The 26,570-nt window shown below is 47.8% G+C and overlaps 1 protein-coding gene across 1 annotated transcript in view; it reads right to left on the reverse strand.

Annotated features, from left to right (window-relative positions):
* Window positions 1-26,570, reverse strand: part of CSMD2 (CUB and Sushi multiple domains 2) — a 283,577-nt gene that overhangs the window by 101,175 nt on the left and 155,832 nt on the right. The window contains exons 13-16 of the mRNA XM_077788452.1: window positions 25,382-25,494; window positions 17,728-17,910; window positions 6,149-6,475; window positions 2,589-2,783 (exon numbers count right to left, since the gene is read on the reverse strand). Of these exons, the coding sequence (XP_077644578.1) occupies window positions 2,589-2,783; window positions 6,149-6,475; window positions 17,728-17,910; window positions 25,382-25,494 (818 nt within the window). The remainder of the gene's footprint in view (window positions 1-2,588; window positions 2,784-6,148; window positions 6,476-17,727; window positions 17,911-25,381; window positions 25,495-26,570) is intronic.

The following is a 26,570-nucleotide window of genomic DNA, read 5'->3' on the forward strand; positions in this document are numbered from 1 at the left end:
AGTGCCACATCCTTAAAACTGGGGTGAAAAACGTCACAGAGCTGCAGCACCATGAGATGTCCCCACCCTTGAAACCCCCTCCCCGCATTTCTGTCCCCCCACGAGTTAAAAACCACCAGGGCCAAACGAAAAACCAACATTAACAGCTCAGAAATTGCCTTTTCAGCTCCGAATGCAGACGCTGTCCCCCTGGGAGCCAGCAGGGCTGACCTTGGGCCCTGCTCGGAGGGGCCGGGGTGTAAAATAATGATTGGATATAAAAGCAGAGGAAACTGCAAGGTCACTCGGCATTTCAGGTGCCAGAAAATTCTCTCCCAGCCCTGCTAATTGAGTCATGGCTTTGCTGCCACCAGGGACATCACCAGAGCAGGGCATTAATTCCACACCCTGGTCCCCAGGAGCTGCAGGCACTCGATTGCATTTTGTGGGAAAAGGACACTGGCTCTGAGGGTCCAGAGGCTCAAAAATCCCACAGCCCCAGGAACTCCCAGGTTTTGGCCAGCCCCAATGTCACCGTGCCCCTGTGCCACCCCAAAAAATGCACCAGTGCCAGCCCCAAAGCTCCCCTGCTGCTCTGAAGGGTGGCAGATGAAAGTCATTTGATCTCAGCTGGCTCCAAAGCAATTATTTCTTCCTCTCTGCCCCAAAGCTGCATCGTATCCTGTCAGGATTTCCACCCTTTTCTCTGTCTCCTTCATTCCCATTAATTTTTTTCAAGTGTTGAGCAGGACTTTAGATCTCTGGGCTTTTCTCCTTGCTTAAAAAGGGTAATTATAATGTCCAGACTGAAGGGTGAGTCAAAGAAATCGCCAGAGTGATCAGGAGGAGAAGGCAGAAGGTTATCAAATAGAAAAGTTGATTAGAAGTGTATTATTTAATGAATGTTTCCCCTTCCATACTTAAAAATACGCAAATTTCAAGGTCTGTGCTTTGAAAGTAACAGGATCCCTGAATTAAACCTACCTTTTGTCAGGAGCAAAATTATGTAAGAATACAAAAAGTCCAGCTTTTTATTCTATAAAAGCTGTTGAAGACAATTGATTCCTTCCTTCAATCCCAAAGACAATGGCCAGGATTGTGCAATTCCTGCTGCTCAGGCAATGCAGGGCCAATTACTCAAATTATTTCTCAATATTCCAGGGCTGCTTCTCAAGAGCTCAGCACTTGTTATTCAAATTGCTGCAAATACCAGAGCAGAGCATCACTTTCCTGAGAACACAGGGCTCAGGAAGATTTTCAGTCCTAATGAGCTCCTTCTTCACTTCTCTTTTCCAGAGGAGAGGCTTGAAAGTCTTAAAGAAGCTTTGAAATCTGAATTAAAGCCTTTAATTCAGCCCAGCTCTCCCCACAGCAGGGCTGGCTGTTGTGGCCAGGAGATGGAAATGCAGAATTTTTGCCTCTCAGCTGCCAGAGCCCATCGACAGAACTTCTGTCATTACATAAATATCAGATATTTTACACGGATCAAAAACCAGGATGGCAAAACATCGCCCTGGATCTTCCATTCCCTGTTGTTTCATTCCCTCCAGGGAAGCTTTGAGGCATCACTAAACCAGAGCCTTTTAATATTATTGTTATTAGAAAAACACCTGTTGTAACAAGAACTGATCATCAAATCATCAAACAAATGCAATAAAAATACTCCCCAGTGTTCATTCCACACCAAAAAAAAAAAAAAAAAAAAGGAAAATAAACAAATAAACAGAGCTCAGGAATATTTGAACTGAAACCTCCTCCCCAGAAAACTCCTCTGTGCAGACAGAAACTTCCAGAGACGTGGAAAACCCTGGAAAGTGTTGGCTGGACACGGTGGAATGTGAGAGCGAGACCCTGACAGGCAGAACATTGATTCTGGATCCCAAAAGGCTGCAAAATTCCTCAAAAAAAATCTCTGTTCACCTGGGAATGTTCACCTGGGGAAGAGAAGAAGAGGAGGAGAAGAAGAAAAGGAGGAGGAGAAGAAGAAAAGGAGGACAAGAGGAAGAGGAGATGAAGCAGAGGAGGAGAAGAAGAGGAGGAGGAGAAGAAGAGGAGGAGGGGAAGAGGAGGAAGAGAAGAAGAGGAGGAGGAAGAGAAGAAGAGGAGGAGAAGAAGAAGAAAAGGAGAAGAAGAAGAAAAGGAGAAGAAGAAGAAAATGAGGAGAAGAAGAATAGGAGGAGGGGAAGAAGAAGATGAGGAGGAGGGGAAGAAGAAGAAGAGAAGAAGAGGAGAATCTCTCTCCCACCAAGCTGTGAACATTCACCAGGAGAAGCTCCAAGGAGAGCTCAGAGCTCCTTCCAGTGTCTAAAGGGGCACTTGTGACAAGGGATGGAGGGACAGGACACAGGGAATGGCTCTGAACTGGAAGAGGAGATTTGGGGATATGGTGAAGGGATTCTTGGCTGTAGGGTGGGGAGGAGCTGCAATGGAATTCCCAGAGCAGCTGTGGCTGCCCCTGGATCCCTGGCAGTGCCAAGGCCAGGCTGGAGCACTCTGGGACAGCAGAAGCATCCCTACCCATGGGAAGGGGCGAGATGGGATCTTTACTGCCCCTCCCAGCCCAAAGCAGGCCAGGAGTCCCTGCCCAGCGGGCAGGAGGGTGGGCTGACCTTCGCAGCGGAGCACGGCGTTGTCCCACACCACGTTACCCTCCTGCAGGACGCAGGTGACGGTCTCGGCGCCGTGGGTGCGGATGAAGCCCTCGTCACACAGGAAGGACACGGAGCTGCCCAGCTGCAGGCTGTCCCCAAAGCGCTTCCCGTTCACCGGCACGCCGGGGTCCGGGCACTCGTTGTGCCGGAACGCTGCCAGGACGAGGAGGAGAGGAGGAGAGGAGGAGAGGAGGAGAGGAGAGTCAGAATTTGTTGTATTGCACTAAATAATCTTATTTAGTTGTTGTTTCACACTGGGTGCTTGGTATCTCTCCCCACTAAGCCTCAGGTGTGGTGGTCTCTCCCCAGTCTGCCCTCCCCTCTGCCTCTCCTCACCTGTGTCCCAATGGATGTGGTCCCTCCGCTCTGCCCCCCTTTTCCCTGGGCTCAAACCCCCTGGATGACACCTTCAGGCTCTTTTTTCTCTTCTGGACACCACCAGCCCCCTCAGCCTCTGTTACCCCCTGAGGCATTGCCTGGATCCGAGGTGGCTCCTGAATAAACAGGATTTAGTCCCGAGGGGAAGAATGCCATTCATCTTTTACCTGGGTCCTGTGTAAGATTGTCCCCCCGTTCAGGGGTTCTGATTTTACAGCTGGCGCCCAACGTGAGGCTCGAACCAGGATCCTGAGATTCAGAGTCTCAGCATCTTTTTTCCCCTCCCCCAAACCTAGCCCCACATAGAAAAATACTCCAAATAGAGAGAGATTTAAAAAAAAAAAAAAAAATGAAAATTTCTGTCCAGAGGGGAAGAATGCCATTTCTTACTTTGGTCCTCTGTAAGACCGTCCCCATGTTCAGGGGTTTGGATTTTACAGCTGGCGCCCAATGTGAGGCTCCAACCCACGACCCTGAGATTAAGAGTCTCATGCATCTTTCCCCCATCCCCAAAATGAGGATGTTGCAGCCTCAAATTGAGGAAAATTGAAATTTTCCCCTTCCCGGTTTCTGCCTCAGGTGCAGCAGGAGAGGAAGGGGGAGGTTAAAGGTGTTGGCAGGAACAGCAGCAGGAAAGGCCCTGGAAAATTGAGTCACCTTTTCAGCCACCTTCCACATAGAAAAATACTCCAAATAGAGAGAGAATAAAAAAAAAAACCTGAAAATTTCTGTCCAGAGGGGAAGAATGCCATTCATATTTTACTTTTGTCCTCTGTAAGATCATCCCCGCATTCAAGGGTTCCAATTTTACAGCTGGCGCTCAATGTAGGGCTTAAGCCCATGATCCTGAGATTAAGAGTCTCATGCATCTTTCCCCCATCCCCAAAATGAGGATGTTGCAGCCTCAAATTGAGGAAAGTTGAATTTTCCCCTTCCTGGTTTCTGCCTCAGGTGCAGCAGGAGAGGAAGGGGGAGGTTAAAGGTGTTGGTGTCCATCGGAGGATGGGATACAGCAGGAACAGCAGCAGGAAAGGTCCTGGAAAACTAAGTCACCTTCCACACAGAAAAATACTCCAAAGAGGGTGAGATTTTAAAAAAAACCCTGAAAATTTCTGCCCAGAGGGGACAGAAGAGAACTGCTGATGGAAAAAGTGGAAAGATTTAAGGCATCAAGTTTAAAAAGTCACCTCAGCACATTCTGTGACTGCCACATCACAGAGCCCCACGCTGGCCTGGGCTGGGACATTAAAGCTCATCCAGTGCCACCCCTGCCATGGGCAGGGACACCTTCCACTATCCCAGGCTGCTCCAAGCCATATCCAACATGGCCTTGGACACTTTTGGGGATCCAGCTTCTCTGGGAATTCCATCCCAGCCCCTCACAGAGAACAACTCCTTCCCAAAATCCCACCTAAACCGACTCCCCTTCAGCTCCATTCACAGCCCTGCTGGGAGAGAACAAAGCACACACAGGAATCACCTTCCCAGGTGCCACCAAGTCCTTGCGGGATTGCAGGGACACCTGGCTCGGTTTTAAGACCTTCTCCAGCAGTTAAAGCTACACCAGCCAAACATTTGGCAATTAGGCCTTAATTCCTTGTTAAGTGCATAATTATGTCGTACATCTCCTCATGCTGGGAGAGGAGCAGCCTAGCAAGGATTAAAGGCTCCAGGTTAATCCCACACCTGAGGTTTCAGTGTCTTTAATGCACCTGAGCAAAGCCAGCTGAGCTCTGGATTGCTCCCAGAGCATCTCTGCCCTCACCATCCCCTGATCTCCACAGGGCTGGAGGGGAAAAGGGGCTGGATGTGCCTGGTACCTGTCCCTGGCCCCCTCTCCCTTCCCCAGACTGAAGGGAAACGCCAGGAGCTGTCTGGGGAAGGCTCAGTGCAGAACTCGAAGCAGTCAGAACAAATGAACTCATCCCCGAGTCAACCCCAGCACTGAGAAACATGAAAACCCTCCTGAAAAAACGTCCCTGTGCAAGGGACAGCTCCCCACAGGGGAAAGGGAGAGGCAGCAGCAGCGTTCCTGAGGTGTCACCCTCACTCCTGGCACCCCCTGACCCAAACCCCCTCCTCTGAGGAGCCCCCAGCCTGCTGGAGTTTGGCAAAGGCTTCCTTAAGGCCCCTGATTTTATTTATTTTTTTACTTCTCTTTAAATAAAGGCTCTGCAATCAGGGCTGGAAAGGCCATTAATTTACCCGTGCCACCAAAGGCCAGCCTAACAAAACTCAGTTCTGCTGAAGACGTTTAAAAAGGCTCTTTGGAAAATTACAGGACAATACGAAGATAAATTTACCGTGTGGATTTGAGGAGTGGACTTTACAGGGAGCCAAATCTCTCTCTGGAAATTTCAAGGCTTTCTAACACAAACCAGGGCTACATTTGCCTTTTTCTCCTAAGTTTTGCATCTCTGGCTGTCAGCAATCAAGGGTGGCACTGACTAAGGGACACAGAGACCATCCCAGACCCAACAGTTCTTCCTGAGCTGCCCCCAGGGCATCACCTCAGATCCCTGAGCAGAAAAGAGCCCCTGAGAGGAATCTTTCAACTTCACAGCCAGAAAAAATCTGTGCCACCAGTTCTAAACCAATCCTCCATCACCCAACTGCACATCTGAATTAATCCCCAATTTTCAGCTTTACTTTGTAATTCCAACAGCTTTAGCAAGATCCATCTCTGCAGTCTCCAACACGAAGGTGAGTTGAAGAAAGGGTGGGGAGATGGATGCCTTAGGATTTGAGCTTTTATACTTTATATATTTGTAGTTCTGCAGTTCTTTAGTGCAGAACTCCAAACTCCACATGCAGTGTGAGCTGCTGCTTTCCCATTTGGGGCAGACACAACAATTCCTCTCCAGGCCTGGCAATCAAGGACACCTCACTGCCTCATGCCTCCAGAGATGGAAACAAAAGTGAGTTGGGGGCAGCAAACTTGGGGTAAATGACTAATTGGAAGATGAACCCCCAATATTCAAATGGCCCAAACTTATAAAAGTGTGAAAACCCGTGACCCATCATCCATTTTGGGTGTAGCCCCCCTAAATGTCACTGAAGGCCCTTAAAACTGCTTTTTACTCCCCTAATTTTATCCGGCCTCTGGTTTTTAGGTAACCCCAAAAAGGCACCGCACTCACTGGTGAAGGTGATGTTGAAGCCTCTCTTCTCCATGGAGTGGTCAGTCTGGAACTCCAGCCTGGCCACATGGCCACTGCTGGTCAGCGAGGAGGGGATGTGGCTCCCTGAGAAGGTGCCCAGCACGGGCGACTCGGCCGTGCCCCCGTCCTTGACGGCCAGGAAGTCGAACTGGGGCTCCACGTCGAAGTCGTTGAAGGCCAGGTGGATCCTGCTCTCGGGGTTGGCGATGATGAGCCACACGCAGTGCAGGCTGCTCCCGTACTCCTCGGGGTAGTTCGGGGACAGCACGATCCCCGACGGGCTGGTGAAGTTGAAAAAGCAGGAAACTGCAAAGGGAAAGCGGCGTCAGTGCCACCGCCGCCGCCGTCCCTGCCCTCGTCCCCCTCGGCTGGGACGTTCCCAATTCCTGCTCTGAGGCTGCCTCAGGAGGGTTCTGTTCAGGGATTTATCTGAAGGGGAGGAAAAGTGACTTCCAGGCTGCCAGAGCCCACTGACAGAACTTCTGTCATCGTATAATTATCAGCGTTTCATGTGCATCAAAAACTAGGAGGGGGAAACACCACCCTGGATCTTCCATTAGTTCCCTCCCATTCGGTCTTTAATTCCCTCCCTCGCAGGAGCAGCAGGGAAGCCTTTGGTCATCACTAAATCAAATCAGAACTTTTTGGTCACTACTAAATCAGTCATCACTGAATCCAAATGTTTTGGTCAGTACTGAATCCAAATATTTTGGTCATCACTAAATCCCAATCTTTTAGTCATCACTGAATCCAAACATTTTGATCAGTACTGAATCCAAATATTTTGGTCATCACTAAATCCCAATCTTTTGGTCATCACTGAATCCAAACATTTTGGTCAGTACTGAATCCAAATATTTTGGTCATCAATAAATCCCAATCTTTTGGTCATCACTGAATCTAAACATTTTGGTCAGTTCTGAATCCAAATATTTTGGTGATCACTGAATCCAAATGTTTTGGTCGGTACTGAATCCAAATCTTTTGGCCACCACTAAATCCCAATCTTTTGGTCATCACTGAATCCAAATATTTTGGTCACCACTGAATCAGAATCTTTTGGTCACCACTAAATCCCCATCTTTTGGTCACCACTGAATCACAATCTTTTGGTCACCACTGAATTAGAATCTTTTATTACTGGGATAAAAACCCCACCCATTCTTCAGGACTTTGGGTGGATTTGCCATCTTCCAGCCCCTTCCAGGTTTATTTGACAGCAGGAAGAAAATGCCTCTTAGGTGGGATCTGGCATTTTCCAGGTGAATTCTCCTGCACGTCCCTCAGCAAAGCCTCCCAAGAATCCAGTGGCTGACTCGAGCTGGTGCAAAATAAAGCCAGCACGGACCCAGCCAGGTTTTGCCTCAACATTTTGTGCTGTAGCCACATCCCAGCACATCCCACAGCAAGGAACCAGCTCAGTCACTCCGGGCACTGCTCCAGCCTCCCCTGCTGCTGTCCCTGGCTCAGGTGTCACCCACAGGTGCCACATCCATCCCCAGGATGCTGCAGACTCCTCAGGGCTTGCCTACAATAAAATCTGCCCTTTCTGCTGCCCTTTCCATGTGCTGAGCTCATTTCCCCCGTGCTCCTCTCCAGATTCACCCTCTGCATTCATCAAACTCCTTCCATACACACCATGCCTGTCCCACAGGGAATATTTGTGGGACACAGCAACAAAGGGAGGGCTTGGAGAAGGAGCTGGGAGTTAATTTGCATTGTCTGTGTCCTTGGGAAGTCGTTTACACCTGGCTGAGCGCTGGGAGAGGTGGAACAGCCCAAGAACATTCCCAGATGCTGGGGTTTGGGAGAAACCAGAGGAATCTGCAGCCCCAGTGGAGGGGAAACTCTTCCCACCACAAATAAATCCCTGACTTCTGCTGGTTCCCAAAAAGAGGCACCCACCCAGGCTGCCATTGCCACGGAAATAATTAAAACCAGGATTAAAATGAAGCTGAGGGGAAGAGCATGCATGAAAAACCCTCCAGCTCTCCAGGGGCTCAATCTATCCCGGGCTGCAGCTGCCAAGGCCCATTAATTTGGGAAGGCAAGGCTGCCTTTGAAGTGCTACCTGCCCAAACTTTGGGATATTTTATGTACGGATGCTTTGCTCATCCTTTTTCCCCACCGCCACCCTTGGTAAAACCCATTATTAGGAACATCCATCTCCCTAATTCCTGGCACAGAGGATGAGCTTGGCTTGGGGTTGGCATTTAGGCAATTATTTGGATCACTGCTCTGCCTCCCTCTGTTATTTTCCCTCTGTCTCCCCTCACCACTTAATGGGCTGGGATCAAATAATTCGGACGTTCCCGTGACGTTATCAAGGCCACGGAGCTGCACAATCCATTCCCTGCTCTCAGCCACAAAGAGAGCAGATTAAAGAGAAAACAAACTGCAAAACATCCTCAGGATTTTTTTTTTTTTTTTGGGCTCTCTCTCACTAGCAGACGCTGAAATATCAGGGGATGCTGTCAAATAATTCTGTCAGCATAAGCACGGTGTAATCTGCCTCAGGAAAATTGAAAATAAATTCACTCGCACCCAGGGAAATGTCTCAGCAGCAGGGATGAGGTGTCTCCTCTAAATTTTTAAATCCAAAGGGTTGAATTAGCATTCAGCCAGGACCTCCAGCAGCCCAGCAAGGGAGAGGTGCAGTCGCCAGTTCAGAAAATAAAACAACAAAGGACTTGCTGACAAAAGGGGAGAGGAGCAGAGCAAGGGAAGAATATAAAATTAACCTTTGCCAGATAAAAAAAAAAAAAGTGACAGATTAAAGAGGAGTTGATAAAAAAAAAACCTCCAAGAGTTTTCACTGCAGGGAAATAAATGAGGATTTTGATTTTCTATAAGATCAGTGAGGAGAAAGGCGAGTTGGAGCTGGAGGACCAAGGCCAAGCTGTGGCCAGGAAAAAGTTCTCCTTGATGGAAGAGGGGAGCTGGAATCACATCCCAGAGGGGAACGCCCAGCCCAGGAAGCCACAAGGCTCATGAACAAGACAATGGTGTCTGTGAGATGATGAATTTCTTCATCTTTTGAAGCATAGGAGGTTTTGCCTCACTGTGGAAGGAGGTTTTTCTTCACTGTGGAAGGAGGTTTTTCTTCACTGTGGAAAGTTTTTCTTCACTGTGGAAGGAGGTTTTCTCTCTCTGTGGAAGGAGGTTTTTCTTCACTGTGGACAGTTGTCCCTTGTGGAAGAAGGTTTTTTTTTTTCACTTGGATGGATGTTTTTCCTCACTGTGGAAGGAGGTTTTTCTTCAGTGTGGAAGGTTTTCCCTCCCTGTGGAAAGATGTTTTTTCTCACTGTGGAAGGTTTTCCCTCGCTGTAGAAGAAGTTTTTCCACACTGTGGGAGGACGTTTTCCCTCACTGTGGAAGGAGGTTTTTCTTCACTGTGGAAGGAGGTTTTTCTTCACTGTGGAAGGTTTTTCTTCACTGTGGAAGGTTTTCCCTCATTGTGGAAGGTTTTTCTTCACTGTGGAAGGTTTTCCCTCATTGTGGAAGGTTTTTCTTCACTGTGGAAGGAGGTTTTCCCTTGCTGTGAAAGAAAGTTTTTCTTCATTGTGGAAGGAGGTCTTTCCTCACTGTGGAAGGTTTTCCCTCATTGTAGAAGAAGGTTTTTTTTCACTTGGAAGGATGTTTTTCCTCACTGTGGAAGGAGGTTTTCCCTCGCTGGGGAAGGCTTCAGCTCTGATCCACATCAGCCTCCCTGGAGCTGGACACTGGGACAAACCAGGAGCTGTTTAACACAGCTGTGTCACAGGCTGTCAGGAGGAAGATGATGGCAGCAGGAAAGCTGGAGACAGCCCAGCTGCACCTGTCTGGTGCTGCTGGAGCATCCCAAAGAGCCCTCAGCAGCAGGAGTCATTCCCAACATGACAGAGGCCAGCCCTGCTGCCTGCAGCTGTCCATCAGCAGCACGGGCTGGGAGCAGCCCTGGCTGCAATTAATATTTATTACCCTTGTTAAATGCCAGGAGAGGCCATTTCATTATGTGCACAGCACAGGGGCCTGTTTACAAAGCTGACTGTGTCAATAATTTTTTTTTTTCATTTGTCAATAATTGCTACATTTGTCAATAATCCTTATTGCTGACCAAATACTGCAATGAGAAAAATCCCTTTATTAAATACAGAATAAATCACAGCAGACACAGAGCAGCGAGACCACGTCATCAATGAACCAGCACAGGGATTTGTTCAAGTTAGCACAAGCATCATCAGGATTCTGCCTTGGTGTAAAGCAGTGAAACAATGAAGGAGCAGCTCCTTGGTCCTTCCCTTAGGAGAGGGACACGGATGTGAACGTGGATCAGGCAGGAGTTCTTCAGCAAAAGTTCCTGCAGCCTCTTCTCTTCTCTTCTCTTCTCTTCTCTTCTCTTCTCTTCTCTTCTCTTCTCTTCTCTTCTCTTCTCTTCTCTTCTCTTCTCTTCTCTTCTCTTCTCTTCTCTTCTCTTCTCTTCTCTTCTCTTCTCTTCTCTTCTCTTCTCTTCTCTTCTCTTCTCTTCTCTTCTCTTCTCTTCTCTTCTCTTCTCTTCCCCAGATCCCACCTCCTCCCAGACCTCCTCTCTCCTCCTGTTCGTGGCTCCATCCCTGCTCATCCTGCAGGAGAATCCAGGGCTGATCCCAAGGAGAGGTCACACCATGGGAGCTGAAAACCAAGCATCACTGGAATAATTGCAGTTTCCATGGAAACAATCCAAAATTCCTGACTTTCCTCTCAGTTTTTAGATTCTGCTCCCACAAACCTCTTGGGAAAGAGCTGGGAGACAGGAGTGGGTTTTCTGCCTTGCATTTCCTTTCTTCCAAAAATGCCTTCTCTAGGCAGAACTTGGTGATGGACTGGAAAAGCAGGACAGTGCTGGAAGCTCAGGGCACTGCTCCAGCTGGGCAGAAAAGTGCTTTATTTATATTTTGTATTTTCTTCTTTCTGTATCTGTTATTCCAAGGGGGGAAAAAATATCTGCATCTCATGGTGCTTTTTCTGCCTGAAAACCCTGTGGCACCACAGGGCAAGTGGGAGGTGAGGGAAGGAGTTTGGAGCAAGATTTAACTGGGAGGGTTTTGTTATTTCAGAGCAACACAACTCGGCTGAGTCTGGGGGTGGGACTGCAGGTATGAGGAGAAGAATGAAAACCAGGCAGGTTTTGGGAACCAAACCTTGAGGAAAATATCACTGAATTTAAAATAGATGTGCAGGGAAGAGCAGGTTTCACTGCCTCCCACTCCAGCAGGAGCAGGGATTGGCTTTGGGAATGAGCTGAAGTTTTTTAAAACTTACTGGGAGCTGCTGATCCCCACTGGGACAGGGCTGGGCTGCTCCTGCCAGGGATCCTGCAGCCATCTGCTCCTGGGACATGCTCCAAAGCTTCTGCACCTTCCTCTCCCGAGTTCCCATGATTTCCAAGAGAACTCTTCCTCTCCCAGCAGTCTCCCTTGGGAATTTTTGCAGTGGCTACAAGAAGGTGGAAGTTTGTGGCCGTTTGTTTGGCCCAAAACAAAGCCTTGTGCTGCTGTTGTTCAGCTCCCCTGTGCTGCTCCCCCCTCTGCCAAGTGCTGCATCCAGCTCCTGCAGGCTGGGATGGGACTGTCCCTCAGGGGGAGGGGGACACTTTTGGGCAGCCACCACTTCCCTGTGGCAGATTTTTTTCTGGCAGGAATAACTGGAATGTTAACGATGACATTTATTCCAAATTCACAAAAATACACCCAGCAATGAATATGTTTATCCCCAATCCATGAACACCTTTGTTCCCAATCCATTCCAATATTCCCAGGAATGAACACGTGTTAACAAACAAACCCAGGAACGAACAGATTTATCCCAAATCCACTCACACATTCCCAGGAATGAACACATTTGTCCCCAATCCATTCAAAAACAACCAGGAATGAACAGGTTTATCCCCAAACCCAAACACTCCCAGAAATGAACAGATTTATCCCCAAACGGAATCAAAAACTGCCAGGGATGAATACATTTGCTCCCAATCCATCCAAACAGACCCAGAAATGAACATGTTTATCCTCAATCCATTCAAACATTCCCAGGAACGACTACATTAATGCCAAACCCAGTCAAACATTCCCAGGAATGAACAGATTTATCCCAAATCCATTCAAACTTTCCCAGGAAATGACCACATGAAACCCAAGCCAAATCAAACACTCCCAGGAATGAATAGATGTGTTCCAAATCCATTCAAACTTTCCCAGGAATGAACAGATTTATCCCCAATCCATTCAAACATTCCCAGGAGAAGACCACATGAATCTCAAACCCAACCATTCCCAGAAATGAATGTGTTTGTTCCCAGTCCATTCAAACTTCCCCAGATTTATCCCAAAAACCCAAAGACTCCCAAGAATGACCACGTGAATCCCAAACGCAATCAAACATTTCCAGAAATGAACATGTTGCATTCAAACATTCCCAGAAATGACCACGTGAATCCCAAACCGAATAAAACTTTCCCAGGAATTAACAGATTTATTCCTAATCCATTCAAACACTCCCAGGAATGAACAGATTTATTCCTAATCCATTCAAACACTCCCAGAAATGAACAGATTTATCCCAAACCAAATCAAACATTCTCAGGAATGGCCACATAAATCCCAAACCCAATCAAAATTTCCAGAAATGAACATGTTCCATTCAGACATTCCCAGAAATGACCACATGAATTCCAAACTCAATCAAACATTCCCGGGAATGAACAGATTTATCCCAAACCAAATCAAACTTTCCCAGGAATGAACAGATTTATCCCAAACCAAATCAAACATTCCCAGGAATGAACAGATTTATCCCAAACCCATTCAAACTTTCCCAGGAAAAGACCACATGAATCTCAAACCCAACCATTCCCAGAAATGAATGTGTTTGTTCCCAATCCATTCAAACTTCCCCAGATTTATCCCCAAACTTTCCCAGGAATGAGCACGTGAATCCCAAAACTCTGCTGAGTGACGCCAACCAACCCAACCCCGCTGGGGTCAGCGCAGATCCTCCCCCTCCCCAGGATTTTTTTGGGCACAAATCTCCTCCTTTTACTCCCCCACCATTTAATTCCCTGTCAAACATGAGGCGGGTCCAGAAAACCTGGATTTTCCAAGTCTGATCCCAACAAACTGAGCCTGCAGCAGGAATTCTGGAACGACTCTCCCAGACCTGGCAGAGGGCACCTGAACCAAGGCAGGAGCTCTGCCTTTACTGCCCAAGGCGGTGACAATGGCATTTATTGTCACTCCTAGTGCCACCATCACTCCCCACGGAACAGGACGGCGCTGCCTGGCACGGGTCAAGCACCCAGAGAAAAATGCAGGATGAAAACTTGGGAAAGGCAGGAGGAGCAGGGAAGGGAAGAATAAAAATCCCTCTACAACTCTCTCACTGCACAACCCCCCCAGGAGCAGCAGGGCCCTGCTCTTTCTGTCAAATAAACCTCATAAAGTGAATTTTGGGGGCCTCCTACTGCAAATAAAATCAGAAAATGAGGGGTTTCTTCTCTGCTCCACACGAGGATGTTTGAACAGCAATTCCCACCCTGGATCTGGAGGTTTTGGCAGTTCTGGGATGTCCCACTCCCTCACCACATCTCCATCCTCGGTGTCGGCAGCTCCAGAGCTGGAATGATGGAGCTGATTCTCCCTTTATAAACTGAATAATCTCCTCAGCCACACGATATCCTCTCCCCACATCACAGCACAAACCTCAGCTGAGGGAGCACAAGGGTTTTCCTTCAGGCATATTTATATAACCCCCCCGAGCCCATTTTGCTGAGAAAAAGGAATAAACTCTGGCCAAAATCGAGTTCAGGGTGTGGAACTGCCCTGGCCTGTGGCAGACACCGCATTCCCCAATCCTGGAAATGCCATTTTTAAAGACAACAACGGAACTACGGAGCTGGTGCAAGCAGTGCAGGATGGTTGTTCAGCCATCAGCCACAGACAGACATTCAAATTGTACAGAAAGACACCCAAACTGTATGGAAGTAAACACCCAGACACCCAAACACTCAGACACCCAAACTGAACAGGAACAGGCACCCAGACACCTGAATTGTACAGAAAGAAACACCCAGACACCCTATTATACAGAAATAAACACCCAGACACCCAAATGGTACAGAAAGACACCCAAACTATACAGAAATAAACATCCAGACACCCAAATTATACAGAAATAAACACCCAGACACCCAAACTGAACAGGAACAGGCACCCAGACACCCGAATTTAACAGGAAAAAAACATTCAGACACTCAACAGAGAAACTGAACAGAAACAGACACCCAAGTACCCAAATTACACAGAAATAGACACCCACATTGAACAGGAACAGACACCCAGAAACCCAAATTTAACAGGAAAAAACCATTCAGACACTCACATTGAATAGGAACAGACACCCAGATGGAACAGGAACAAACACCCAGATACACACAGTTGCACAGAAACAGCCATGCAGACATTCAAATTGTGCAGAAATAAACACCCAAACACCCAAATGGTACAGAAAGACATCCAAACTGTACAGAAATAAACGCCCAGACATGCAAATTGAACAGGAAACGACACCCAGACACCTGAATTGGACAGAAATAAACACCCAGACACCCAAATGGTACAGAAATAAACACCCAGACAGCCGAACATTCAAACTGAACAGGAACAGGCACCCAGACACCCAAATTTAACAGGAAAAAACCGTTCAGACACTCACATTGAACAGGAACAGACACCCAGATGGAACAGGAACAAACACCCAGCTACACACAGTTGCACAGAAACAGCCATGCAGACACTCAGATTGGACAGAAATAAACGCTCAGACACCCAAATTGCGCAGAAATAAACACTCAGACACCCAAATTGCACAGAAATAAACACTCAGACACCCAAATTCCACAGAAATAAACACTCAGACACCCACAAAGTACAGGAACAGATACCCTGACACCCAAGTTGTACAGAAACAAACAGCCAGGCACCCACAAGGTACAGGAACAGATACCCCGACACCCAAGTTGTACAGAAACAAACATTCAGACACCTAAATTGTACAGAAACATTCAGACATCTAAATTGTACAGAAACAAACATTCAGACATCTCAATTGTACAGAAAAAGACACCCAGCCACTGACATTTGACAGAAGCAGACAACCATATTTAAGAGGAACACACTCCCAGACATCCCAAAACCAACCAGGCTCCCAAACACCACAGGAACAAACCCCCCAACACCCAAATTTCCAAGGAACAAACCCCCCAACACCCAGATTTCAAAGGAACAAACCCCCGACCCCAAATTTCACAGGAGCAAAGGGGGTTCCCTCATTTCCCCCCCACCTCACATCTGATGGGCTCCCAACATTTCCCACCTGGAATTCAGACACATTTTGCCGTGACCCCTCCTGCTCCCCAGTAAATCAGGAGTGAAGCTCTAGAGGGGGATGTGAAGTATTTTTCCCACTGCCTGCACATTGTCTTGTTGATCCATGAATATCTCAAGAGCCACAGAGAACAGATCACACTGGAAATATTTTAACTGAAAGATTCCTGCCATTTGATCAACATCAATAATCCTATTTTACCAAAAAGTCTCCTTTCTATTCTGCTGTGACCCAATTCTGTTGCCCTGATCACCAACCACAGGTTTATTCTCACTCCAAACTCTCAGCACGAGCCTCAACCACCCCAACTTGCCCAAAGTCACCTGAAATTCCAAGAAATTAAAAAGGAAAAAACAGCACAGAACCAGTTTAACGCTGCCCACCTCCCAGATCATCAGGAAAAACTCCACTATTTATTTCCTCAGCAGCACCTCCAGCTGATTTGTTTACAAAGAAAAAAAAAAAAACCAAGAACAAACAGGAAGGGAGGGATGGCAGCTGGAAAAGGAAAGGCAGGACTCTGAGGAATTGCTTCCTTTCTCCAGGTATTTCACTGAGCTTAAATAAGTGTTTGAAAAGAAAGGCACTGACTTCAAACTGCTTCTCCCCCTTCTCCGTGACCCCAAATTCTCCCCCAGCTCCTCCAGACCCTCATCCAGATCTGCAGGATCTGCTTTTTCCCCCCCAGCTCCATCCTTTCCATGGATCAGCTCCTGCCACGCCACATTTCCACTGGAATCCCACCCAGTTTGGGAGCTGCACTTCTAAAAACAACATTTCTGCTTTCTCCCTCTCCGTTCTCCCCTCCCTCGACTGCATTTTCCTCTCCTTTTCAGGCTCAGCCTCACTCCCCTGCTCCAAGGCCCAGATTTTAACAGAGCCAACAAAGCAGAAAAGGAGAGAAAAAGAAGAGTGAGGTTATCACCAAATGAGGAAAACAGAGGAAAAACTCTGGGGAAAACTCCTGCAGGAAGGTCCTGTCAGGGCAATAAAGAAAATTGTCCAGCATATCTACAGAGGACACCGAGAGCATTAAAACCCTATTGGGACTATGCAGGAACTCCCATTTCCACCCCAAAATGTGATCCTGAGTCACCACGGAGAGCAGGACGTCCCAAACCTGCTGAGAACTTGGGCAAGAAATGCAAATGCAAGGCCTGGCAGGAGGGAGCCTGGAGAGGGTGGGATCATGAGGAGAAAATGAGGGGCCAAAACCAGAATTCAGGTTGAAATCCTGAATTTGGCCATGTCCTGTCTGTGCCAAGGCCACCAACAACTGATTTTTCCCTCAGGACAAGGCAGGGAGAGCCCAGCCCAGCCCAAAACTCTCTTTGTAAACGGAATCCAGGTTTAAGTTGTAGATTTGGCCATCACCAAAAACTGATTTTCCCTCAGGGAAGGGAGAGCCCAGCCCAGCCTAAAACTCTCTTTGCAAACAGAATCCAAATTTAAATTGTAGATTTGGCCATGTCCTGTCTCTGCTGGCCACCAACGGCTGGTTTTCCCTCAGGGAAGAGAAGTGAGAGCCCAGCACCACCCAAATTTCTCTCTGCAAAGAGAATCCAAGTTTAAATCTTGAATTTGCTTTGTCCTGTTTGTGGCAAGGCCACCAACAGCTGGTTTTTCCCTCAGGACAAGGCAGGGAGAGCCCAGCAAGCCCAAAACTCTCTTTGCAAAGAGAATCCAAGTTTAAATCCGGAATTTGGCCACATCCTGTCTGTGCTGGCCACCATGGACTGATTTTCCCTCAGGGAAGAGAAGTGAGAGCCCAGCACAGCCCAAATTTCTCTTTGCAAACAGAATCCAAGTTTAAATCTGGAATTTGCTTTGTCCTGTCTGTGCTGGCCACCAAAAACTGATTTTCCCTCAGGGAAGGGAAGGGAGAGCCCAGCACAGCCCAAAACTCTCTTTGCAAAGAGAATCCAAGTTTAAATCCGGAATTTGGCCACATCCTGTCTGTGCTGGCCACCAAGGGCTGATTTTTCCCTCAGGACAAGGCAGAAGAGCCCAGCCCAGCCCAAATCTCCCTCTGCTGTGCCCAGGGAAGAGCCCAAACCTCTCCCCGAGCTGGCTGAAGGTGACACCGGGCAGGTGCCACCACCCCGGGGTCCCCTCGGGGAGGACCCAGGGCGCTGCTCTGGAGCTCCTGAGCCACTTACAAACACACACAGGTTTCTGAGCAGACCACTGGCTGCTCTTTTGGCAGGTTATGCTTTTGTGGCCCTTCAGCTCGAAGGCAGGCTGGCACTCGAAGTGCAGAGTGTCCCCGTGGCGGAAGGTGGAGCCTTCTCTGTGGCCGAAGGCGGGCACGCCGGGGTCACCACAGCTGCCCTGGTCGATCTCTGGAAAAAAGAACACACAGAATTTGGGTGTGGGAAGGGGCTGGAAGAGAGAAAACACAGAATTTGGGTGTGGGGAAGAATGTGGAAGGAAGAATTTGGGTGTAGGGACAGGGCTGGAAGAGAAAAAATGGAATTTGGGTTTGGGAACAGAATTGGGTGGGGAAGTGGTTGGAAGAGAGAAAACAGAATTTGGGTGTGGGAAGGGGCTGGAAGAGAGGATTTGGGGTGGGGAAGGGGCTGGAAGAAATTTGAGCATGGGAAGGGGCTGGAAGAGAGAAAACAGAATTTGGGTGTGAGAAGGGGCTGGAAGAGTGAATTTGAGTGTGGGGAAGAGGGTGAAAGAAAAAACACAGGGTTTGGGTGTGGGAAAGGGCTGGAAGAAAGAACACAGAATTTGGAAGTGGGGAAAAGGGTGGAAGGAAGAATTTGGGTATGAGGAAGGGGTTGGAAGAGAGAAAATACAAAATTTGTGTGTGGGAAAGGGCTGGAAGAGAGAACACGGGATTTGGGTGTGGAGAAGGGGCTGGAAGAGAGAACACGGGATTTGGGTGTGGGGAAGGGGCTGAGGCCCAGCTGGTGCACCCCCTACCAGGTTGTGGCATCCCAACCCTGATTCTCTCCTAAAAACCCCTCCTGAGGGTCGCCCAGCCTCAAATCCAGGGTTTCAGGAGGAGGGAGGGGAGATTGGGATTCAATATCAGGGAGGAATTGTTCCCTGTGAGGGCTGGGAGGGGCTGGAATAGAATTCCCAGAGAAGCTGTGGCTGCCCCTGGCAGTGTCCAAGGCCAGGGCTTGGAGCACCCTGGGACAGTGGGAGGTGTCCCTGCCCATGAACTGGATCATCTTTAATGTCCCTCCCAACCCAAACCATTCCAAGGTTCTGTGACAATCCCAGCTGAAATGAAAAAAAGAAAAACAAAATACAGGGAAATAAATGAAGAACACAAGGATCCAAAGCAGCTCGTGCTCTCCTCTGCTCTAGGAAATTCTGAATTCAAGGGCTCACATCTCTCCAAGCAGGAGCAACCCTCAGCTCCCTGGCACAGGGACACAGAGGGAATTTGCTGGGTTGTTCCTTCTCCTTCCCTCCCTTCCCCAATCCCATTCCCATTCCTGCCTTGTCCCCACACTGAGTTAATCCCTCTCTCATTTGGACTCCAAATGAACCCCAGGCACAATTTCCTGTTATCCCCTGCTCCCTCCAAGCCCATTTCCAAAGGGCTCCCTGCCCTGGATCACTATTAGCTCCAAAAACTTCATTCCTCCTGAGTGTTTATCATTATTTACCTGTTCCACACTCCTCTCCTCTCCCAGTCCTCTGGTTTTTATCCCTAAAAAATTCATTCCTCCTGAGTGTTCCCACATTATTTACCTGTTCCACACTCCTCTCCTCTCAGAGACATCTGTTTTTTATCCCTAAAAACTTCACTCATTCTGAGTGTTCCCACATTATTTATCTGCTCCACACTCCTCTCTCCCAATTCTCTGGTTTTTATCCCCAAAATATTCACTCCTTCATCCTCCTGAGTGTTCCCACGTTACTGACCTGCTCCAAGCTCCTCTCCTCTCCCAGTCCTCTGGTTTTTATCCCCAAAAACTTCACTCCTTCATTCCTCCTTAGTGTTCCCACATTATTTATCTGTTCCACACTCTTCTCCTCTCAAAGTCCTCTATTTTTTATTCCCCAAATCTTCATTCCTTCTGAGTATTCCCACATTATTTACCTGCTCCACACTCCTCTCTCCCAATCTGGTTTTTATCCCCAGAATATTCACTCCTTCATCCTCCTGAGTGTTCCCACATTATTTATCTGCTCCAAGCTCCTCTCCTCTCCCAATCCTTTGTTTTTTATCCCCAAAATCTTCACTCCTTCATCCTCCTGAGTGTTCCCACATTATTTACTCACTCCACACTCTTCTCCTCTCCCAATCCTCTGATTTTTATCCCCATCATCTCTGATCAGTCTCGCTGTCTTTTCCTCCCCGCTTCCAATTTCCTGCACCAAATTGGAAATCTCTTTTATGACACTTCCTTTGCAGAGGCAAATCATGGAAGCTGAGATTTGCATGACTCCCTCTAATATCCCAATTTGGCTGGAATAACAACAAGCATCCCTCATTATTATTCTGGCTCCAGGCAACTCCACATCCAGGTGTATTTCGAGCAGAAGTCACGGAGCTTCTGCTGCACCTCGAGCAGAAAACTCACTGCTAGCTAATGAAGCATCCCCAAAATAATTTAACATAAATTAATATTAAAAGTTTTCGTGAAACAGGCTGCGCTTTTTGCCTCTCAGTGAAAGCACTTGGCCAGGATTTACGGATCTTCCTGCACAGCTTCCAAATCCAACTGTTTAGGAGCTGCACTTGCATATTGGGGATGGAAAATGAAAATTTGGGGTGTTAAAGCTGCACTGAACTGTTCATTCCTCCCAGCAAAAACGCACAAGGCCAACAGTGCCTAGCATGAAATGAAAATTCAGCTGGAAAACTCAAGGAATAGCAACGAGCTGGGATGGGAGGAGTGGATTTGGAACATTCATCAGCATGCCTGAGGGGCCCGGCGGGCTGGGGACGCTCCCTGCTGCCACTCCAAACACCCACGGCTGTCATCCCTTCCCTCCCCACAGCCTGGAAATGCAGTTAGCAATGCCAGTGATGGCCCTGGGAGCTGCAGGGCTGTCCCCAGTGTCCCCAGTGTCCCCAGGGCTGCTGTCACAGCTGCTGGATGTCCTGGGATCCCTCTGCTTGTTGGCTTTGGGTGAGGATTCCCATCCCTGGCAGTGTCCCCAGCCAGGCTGCAGCACCCTGGGGCAGTGGGAGCTGTCCCTGCCCATGGATTGGGATGGGCTTTGAGATCCTGCCTTGATCCAAAGCGTCCCAGGATTCTGTGCCACCAACACGCCTCACTCCCGCCATCCCTCAGGACATGGAGCAGGAGTGGATTCACCTCCCAGCTCATCCTGTACCAAAAAATTCTCATCGTGGCAGACCCAAAACTCCACACACAGACACAAGAAGTTCGCATTGTGGCAGCCCCAAAACTCCTCCACAAATGGACATAAAAAATTCCTGCCTATCTCCATCGTGGCAGCCCCAAAATTCCACATATGGACACAAGAAATTCCCATTCTGGCAGCCCCAAAACTCCTCCACACATGAACACAAAAAATTCCTGCCTGACTCCGTCCTGGCAGCCCCAAAACTCCACAACTGGAAATCAAAAATTCCCATTCTGGCAGCCCCAAAAATCCTCCACATATGGACATTAAAAATTCCTGCCTGACTCCATCCTGGCAGCCCCAAAACTCCACACACAGACACAAAAAATTCCCATTGTGGCAACCCCAAAACTCCTCCAAAAATGGACACAAACAATTCCTGCCTGACTCCATCCTGGCAGCCCCAAAATTCCCCGCATGGACACAAAAAATTCCCATTGTGGCAGCCCCAAAACTCCTCCAAAATTGGACACAAAAAATTCCTGCCTGACTCCATCCTGGCAGCTCCAAAACTCCACAACTGGAAATCAAAAATTCTCATTCTGGCAGCCCTAAAACTCCACACACAGACACAAAAAATTCCCATCGTGGCAGCCCCAAAACTCCTCCACAAATGGACATAAAAAATTCCCATTGTGGCAGCCTCTCCTCACCCTTTCCTGTCATTCTGCATGATCCCAGCTCAAATCAGGGGGTTAAAAATGGGAGAAAAATGAGGAATTTGAGCTCCCAATTCCCACCCTCTCCTTGTCAGCATCAGGCAAACACAGCTTGAAGGTTTCATCACCTTACAGAGGTCAGGGAATTGAATTTATTTGGAAATTCCGTTTTCTGACCTGAGAAAAATCCCCTGGTTTCTGCATTTCTTTGTGTAGGGAGTAAAACCCATGAAATATTTAGCAGGGCAGAAGTTCCATAAAAAAAAAAAGAGGAGTGATTCAAAAATATCAAAACATGTTACTTCAATAAGATTGAAACATTCCTCCTGATGAATGTTTAAAGCAAAATCACTTCCACATTAGAATAATAAAAGTCAAAACTAAACAAGAACACCCAAACCAAGTGTTTTGACATTATTGAAAGGAAACAAGTTGACATGAATCTTTCACAGCTTTCTCCATCAAATATTATTCATACAGCGGGAAATTTTTGACAAAACGGCGTTTTCTGAGGGAAAATGTGGCAGCAGGAATTTTGCAGAGCTCTTTGTGCTGTTTGGCTGAGGGTGGTGGGTGGGAAATTGGGTGAGGAAGGAGAAAAAAAGCTCCCTCACCCTCCCCGAACCCTTCCTGGGAATTCCTGCCCTTGCCTTCCCCATTTAAGGGCGAAAATGAGGATTTTTGGAGCTGCCAGCAAGTCAAACTCTGGTTTCTGGCAGGGTAGCCACAGGGTGAAGGATTTGTCAGACTGAGGAAACCCCACAAACGTCACCCCCAGGCAGGAAATACTCAGGAAAATATTTTACCTCAAGCACAGGATTTTGTACTTAAATCACCTTGGCTTAATTAATTAAAGCTAATGGAGCCAGGTAGGAATTTGGAGGAATCAAGACCAGGGTGTTTCTGTTGCCTTTCAGGTTTTGCCTCCAAGAATGAATAAAAATCTCATTCCAGCCCAAAGGATGCTCTGGTTCTGACCCCGTGGAGGGGTGGAACAGGCTGGGCTTTAAAGCCCCTTCCACCCCAAACCAGCCTGAAGGAGGAAAAAAGGATCTAAAGAGGAAACACAACAAGGAGGGGATGAACAAAAAGGAAAATAAATCCCTTCCTGCCTCCAAAAGCAGCAGCACTGGGGCTGGCTCTGCTGGGATCAGCACCACACCAAACCTGTGCTGAGCTTTGGGCCAGGAGCAGGAGCCTGGCAGAGCTCAGCACTCAAATCCCGTCCGTGGCTCCTGCTTCGTGACAAACCCAAGCCATGGAATTCACATTTAATTGAGTGGGAAAGCAGAGCAGGAGGGATGGAAACCTCCTGGCCTCCTGACAGACCCCAACACCAACAAAACGGGGAGGGCAGGAGATGCAGAACCTAAAAAAGATAAACCCAGGCCTGGATTCCCACCTGTATAATTGGCAAAAGAGCTGCAGGAAGCAGCAGCACATCCCAGCAAAGTCTAAAAAACAAAAAACACAAAAATCCCTTATTTCTTCTGCTGAAGAACTGGAGTTTATTCCAAGCAATAGCATAAAAGTAAATCAATTGTAGCGATTCCTGTGGCAAGATGAAAAAGTTTGATTAAAAGCACAAAGGGCAGGGGAGGAAATCTCCAGCTGCAGCCCTGCAGAGCTCCTAAGCCTCTTTAGCACCGTGGGGCTGAATTCCAGCTCTCCACAGCCAAAGCCTTGCTCAGCACTCCCCCGACAAGAAACAGCCTTTAATCATCCCCTGCCTGCAGCAGGGGGCTCAGACCTGAGTCAGCTCCTTCCCAATTCCAGCAGAAATCCAAATTAAATTAGTGCGGGAGCGTCCATAAATCTGGTTTTAATTTGAAATTCTCGCTTTCTATTAAAACAGTACAATAATAAATTACAATTTGGCTTTGTTCTGGTTTTCACTGTTTGTTTTTTTGTTTTTTTTTTTTCATGTTATGATGTTTCTGTTGTTACCACAGGAATTTATAAAATTAATTGACTTTTCTGCTATTGCTTGGCATAAACTCAGGTTCATTGGTAGAAGAAATAAGTGTTTTAAAATGTTTTTTTGGAGACTTCAGTCCAAATAGGGGAATATCCCTCAGAAGGAGGAAATGATGGGAGTCTGGATTGTCTTTAATCAATCTGAAATTTCTCTGGAACTTCTGAAAAACGTGGCGTGAAGGAATCCTTTAGCCCAGCTGTTACAATGGGCTGGGAATTCTACAGGAATATCCTGATGGATGTGGAAGGCTCCAGCTCCAGGGCAAGGAGTTTTCCCAAAAAATCACCCAGGATGAAAGGAAAAGAGGGGGAAGAGAAACCCCAGGATCCCAGAAAACTTGGAGTTCTCTCCCAGAATTTTCAGCATCCCTCAGCTCTGTGCAGAGGGAAGGAAAGGATTCTCCAGGAAAGTGGAACTTAATCCAAGCTCCTTCTGCCAAGCACTGGAAATCCAGAATTGCTGTCCATTACGATGAAAAAAATCTGTTCAGGAGGATAAAAGTTGGGATTGGAGATTTGGGAGTGACCTTGGGCAACATCAACGAGCCAGACCCTGCCAGAGCTGAACTGAGAACAAACAGATTTACACAGCTGCAAACAGGGGCAGCCAAGGAAACACCTTCAAAATGAATAATGTGCATTTGGGGCTGGAAAATCCAGAGCCCAATGCTCCCACTGGGCACTTCCAGCACAAACCAGGGAGATTTTCCCTCACAATTTCCCTATTTTTGCCAGCACCTGTGACAACAGCAAACCCACAGGCTTAGGCCAGACTCGAGCACTCACATCTTGCTGCATTCTGGGAATTTCTTTAAAGAAATCCCAATATTAACTTTTATTTCACTCGAAACAGCCCAGCCAAGTCCCAGTTTAAAGCAGCTCACACCAGTGATCTGCTGGGACCACGGATTCCCCATCCCATCCCCTCCCACAGGCACAGTCTGTTGCTGTCAGCTGAAATTGCCCACTTTTTTCCAATAAAACACCTAAAAATTCCCAACTTTTTCCAATCAAACACCTAAAAATTCCCAACTTTTCCCAACAAAACACCTGAAAAGGCAATGGGACAACCCCCACCCAGCCAGCTTGGATGGGAAAGGAAAATTTTAAAGAAAAAAATAACCTGCAGAGCTTTGATTTACTTAGAGGAGTGTGGGAATCCAGGGCTTCCCTCTGGCTGCCCTGGGACCCTGGCAGGGGTCAGGAACCCCCTGGACAGAGCCCCCAGACACACTGTCTGTGATCTCTGTCCATGGAAAAGAGTTTTCAATCTTACAGAATCAATTACAAGCTCTGAGTGTTTGATATCAGTAATAATTAAGTGTGGCACGGGTGCAAAAGTAAAATTTTAGGATTCTAGATGAGGGGTCCAAAGGGGACAAGACAGAGGAAATTGGGTGTGTCTTGTCCTTTTTCTCCTTCTTCATGCCCTCCATGTCTCACTGTGGTGTTGGCATTTTTCTGTTGGTTCAGGCTGGGGACACACTGTCCAACGTAGGTGACAGATATTGGCACGTTCTTGTAAATCCAGCCCAGGGAGTTTCTGGTATTTAATGTTTGTCACATCCCACTGAGGGCAGAGCCCCACACGCTGCCCTGCAGGACAGAGCTGGGCAGGGCAGCAGAACATGTGAGAGATAAACAGAATAAACAACCTGGAAACCAGCACAGACCAATTCTGGCTTCTGCTTTGGCTGACAGAGATTTTCTACAATCTCAGAATCATCAATACCAGATTCCTACAGAGGAGCTCCCTTTTCTCCCAAATCCCTGCACTCAGCTGGTCCCTGATCCTCTGGGAAAAGGGGAATTGGGAGGGAGGAGCCTGGGCTACCTTCATAGGTGGCTTTGAAGCCCAGCAGGTTGCTGACGCTGTCGGTCTGGAAGAGGAGCCACATCTGGTGCTGGGTGCTGACGATGAGGTCGGGGACCGTGGTGCCCGTCAGGCTGCAAAAAATAAATAACATCGACAAATCAACAGCCTCCAAGCAGCCTCAGATTCACCACCCTCAAATAAAAACTCTGCAGGAGAAGGGAAATGCCAAACTAATTAAGAATCACCCCAAAAAACTGGGAGATTTTTGAGCCTGATGAAAATCTTGTCATGTTCTGCCCCCATGCTGAATCTTTCCCCACCACCCTTCCTGCAATAATTACAATTCACTGCTGGTATTGGAACAGATCACCCAGCAGCAAAAGGAATCGTTTCCCTGCTTGCTGAGGCAAAACATCAGCAAAGAAATAAAATTCCCAGAAGCCAAACTGTGCCCTGAGTGACTGAATCCTCTGAACTGCCCTGGCACAGAAAATGACTTCCCACCAGTTCCCTGCTCCACTGCTGCCCTGGGAGAAGTTTCTACAAGGATCAAAAAAAAAAATCAAAAAAAGCACCCAGCAGACAAAGCACGAGCCCCTTGAACACCCCTTGAGAAGTGCCACTAATCCCAGCAGGATCGGGGCTCTGCCTTCCCCTCGGGATCCTCCCAGCAGGGCTGAGCAGATGTAGGGAAATGTTGCTGATCTCTCCCTGTTAATGAGGCTCATTCAGCCTCTGGGATTAATCACCTCGTGGTGGTTCAACACAGCTTTGGAGCTTTATTCCCCCACCCACAGGAGCATTTTTGCACAAGGCAGATGCCCACGTGGAGCTCGGCTCCCTCCCCTGTGCTCCTGGAAGCAGGAACAGCATTTGTGTGGGCAGGGTGATTATTCCAGGAGCAGGGCTCTTGTGTTGCCTGTGTTTAATGTTGTGATTATCCTGTTTCTGCTGAGGTATTATCTGCGAGAAATTCAGAAATTAAGAGCAAGTGGAGAGGGGGTGAGAGGGTTTTTTAATCTTTCCTGCAGGGTTTAAATAAATCCAAATTCAGCTCTGGGTTGGGCCTGGCCCCAGGTACAACAGCAACACTTGAAAGGCTCCTGGATAAAAGTGAACTCAACAGAAGAGGGACATGGAATTGCTGGAGCAAGGCCAGAGGAGGGATGTGAAGCTGATAAAGGGACAGGATCCAGGCTGGGGGAGC

The sequence above is a fragment of the Lonchura striata genome, chromosome 26 (genome assembly GCF_046129695.1).
Source record: "Lonchura striata isolate bLonStr1 chromosome 26, bLonStr1.mat, whole genome shotgun sequence".
NCBI classification, from domain to species: Eukaryota; Metazoa; Chordata; class Aves; order Passeriformes; family Estrildidae; genus Lonchura; species Lonchura striata.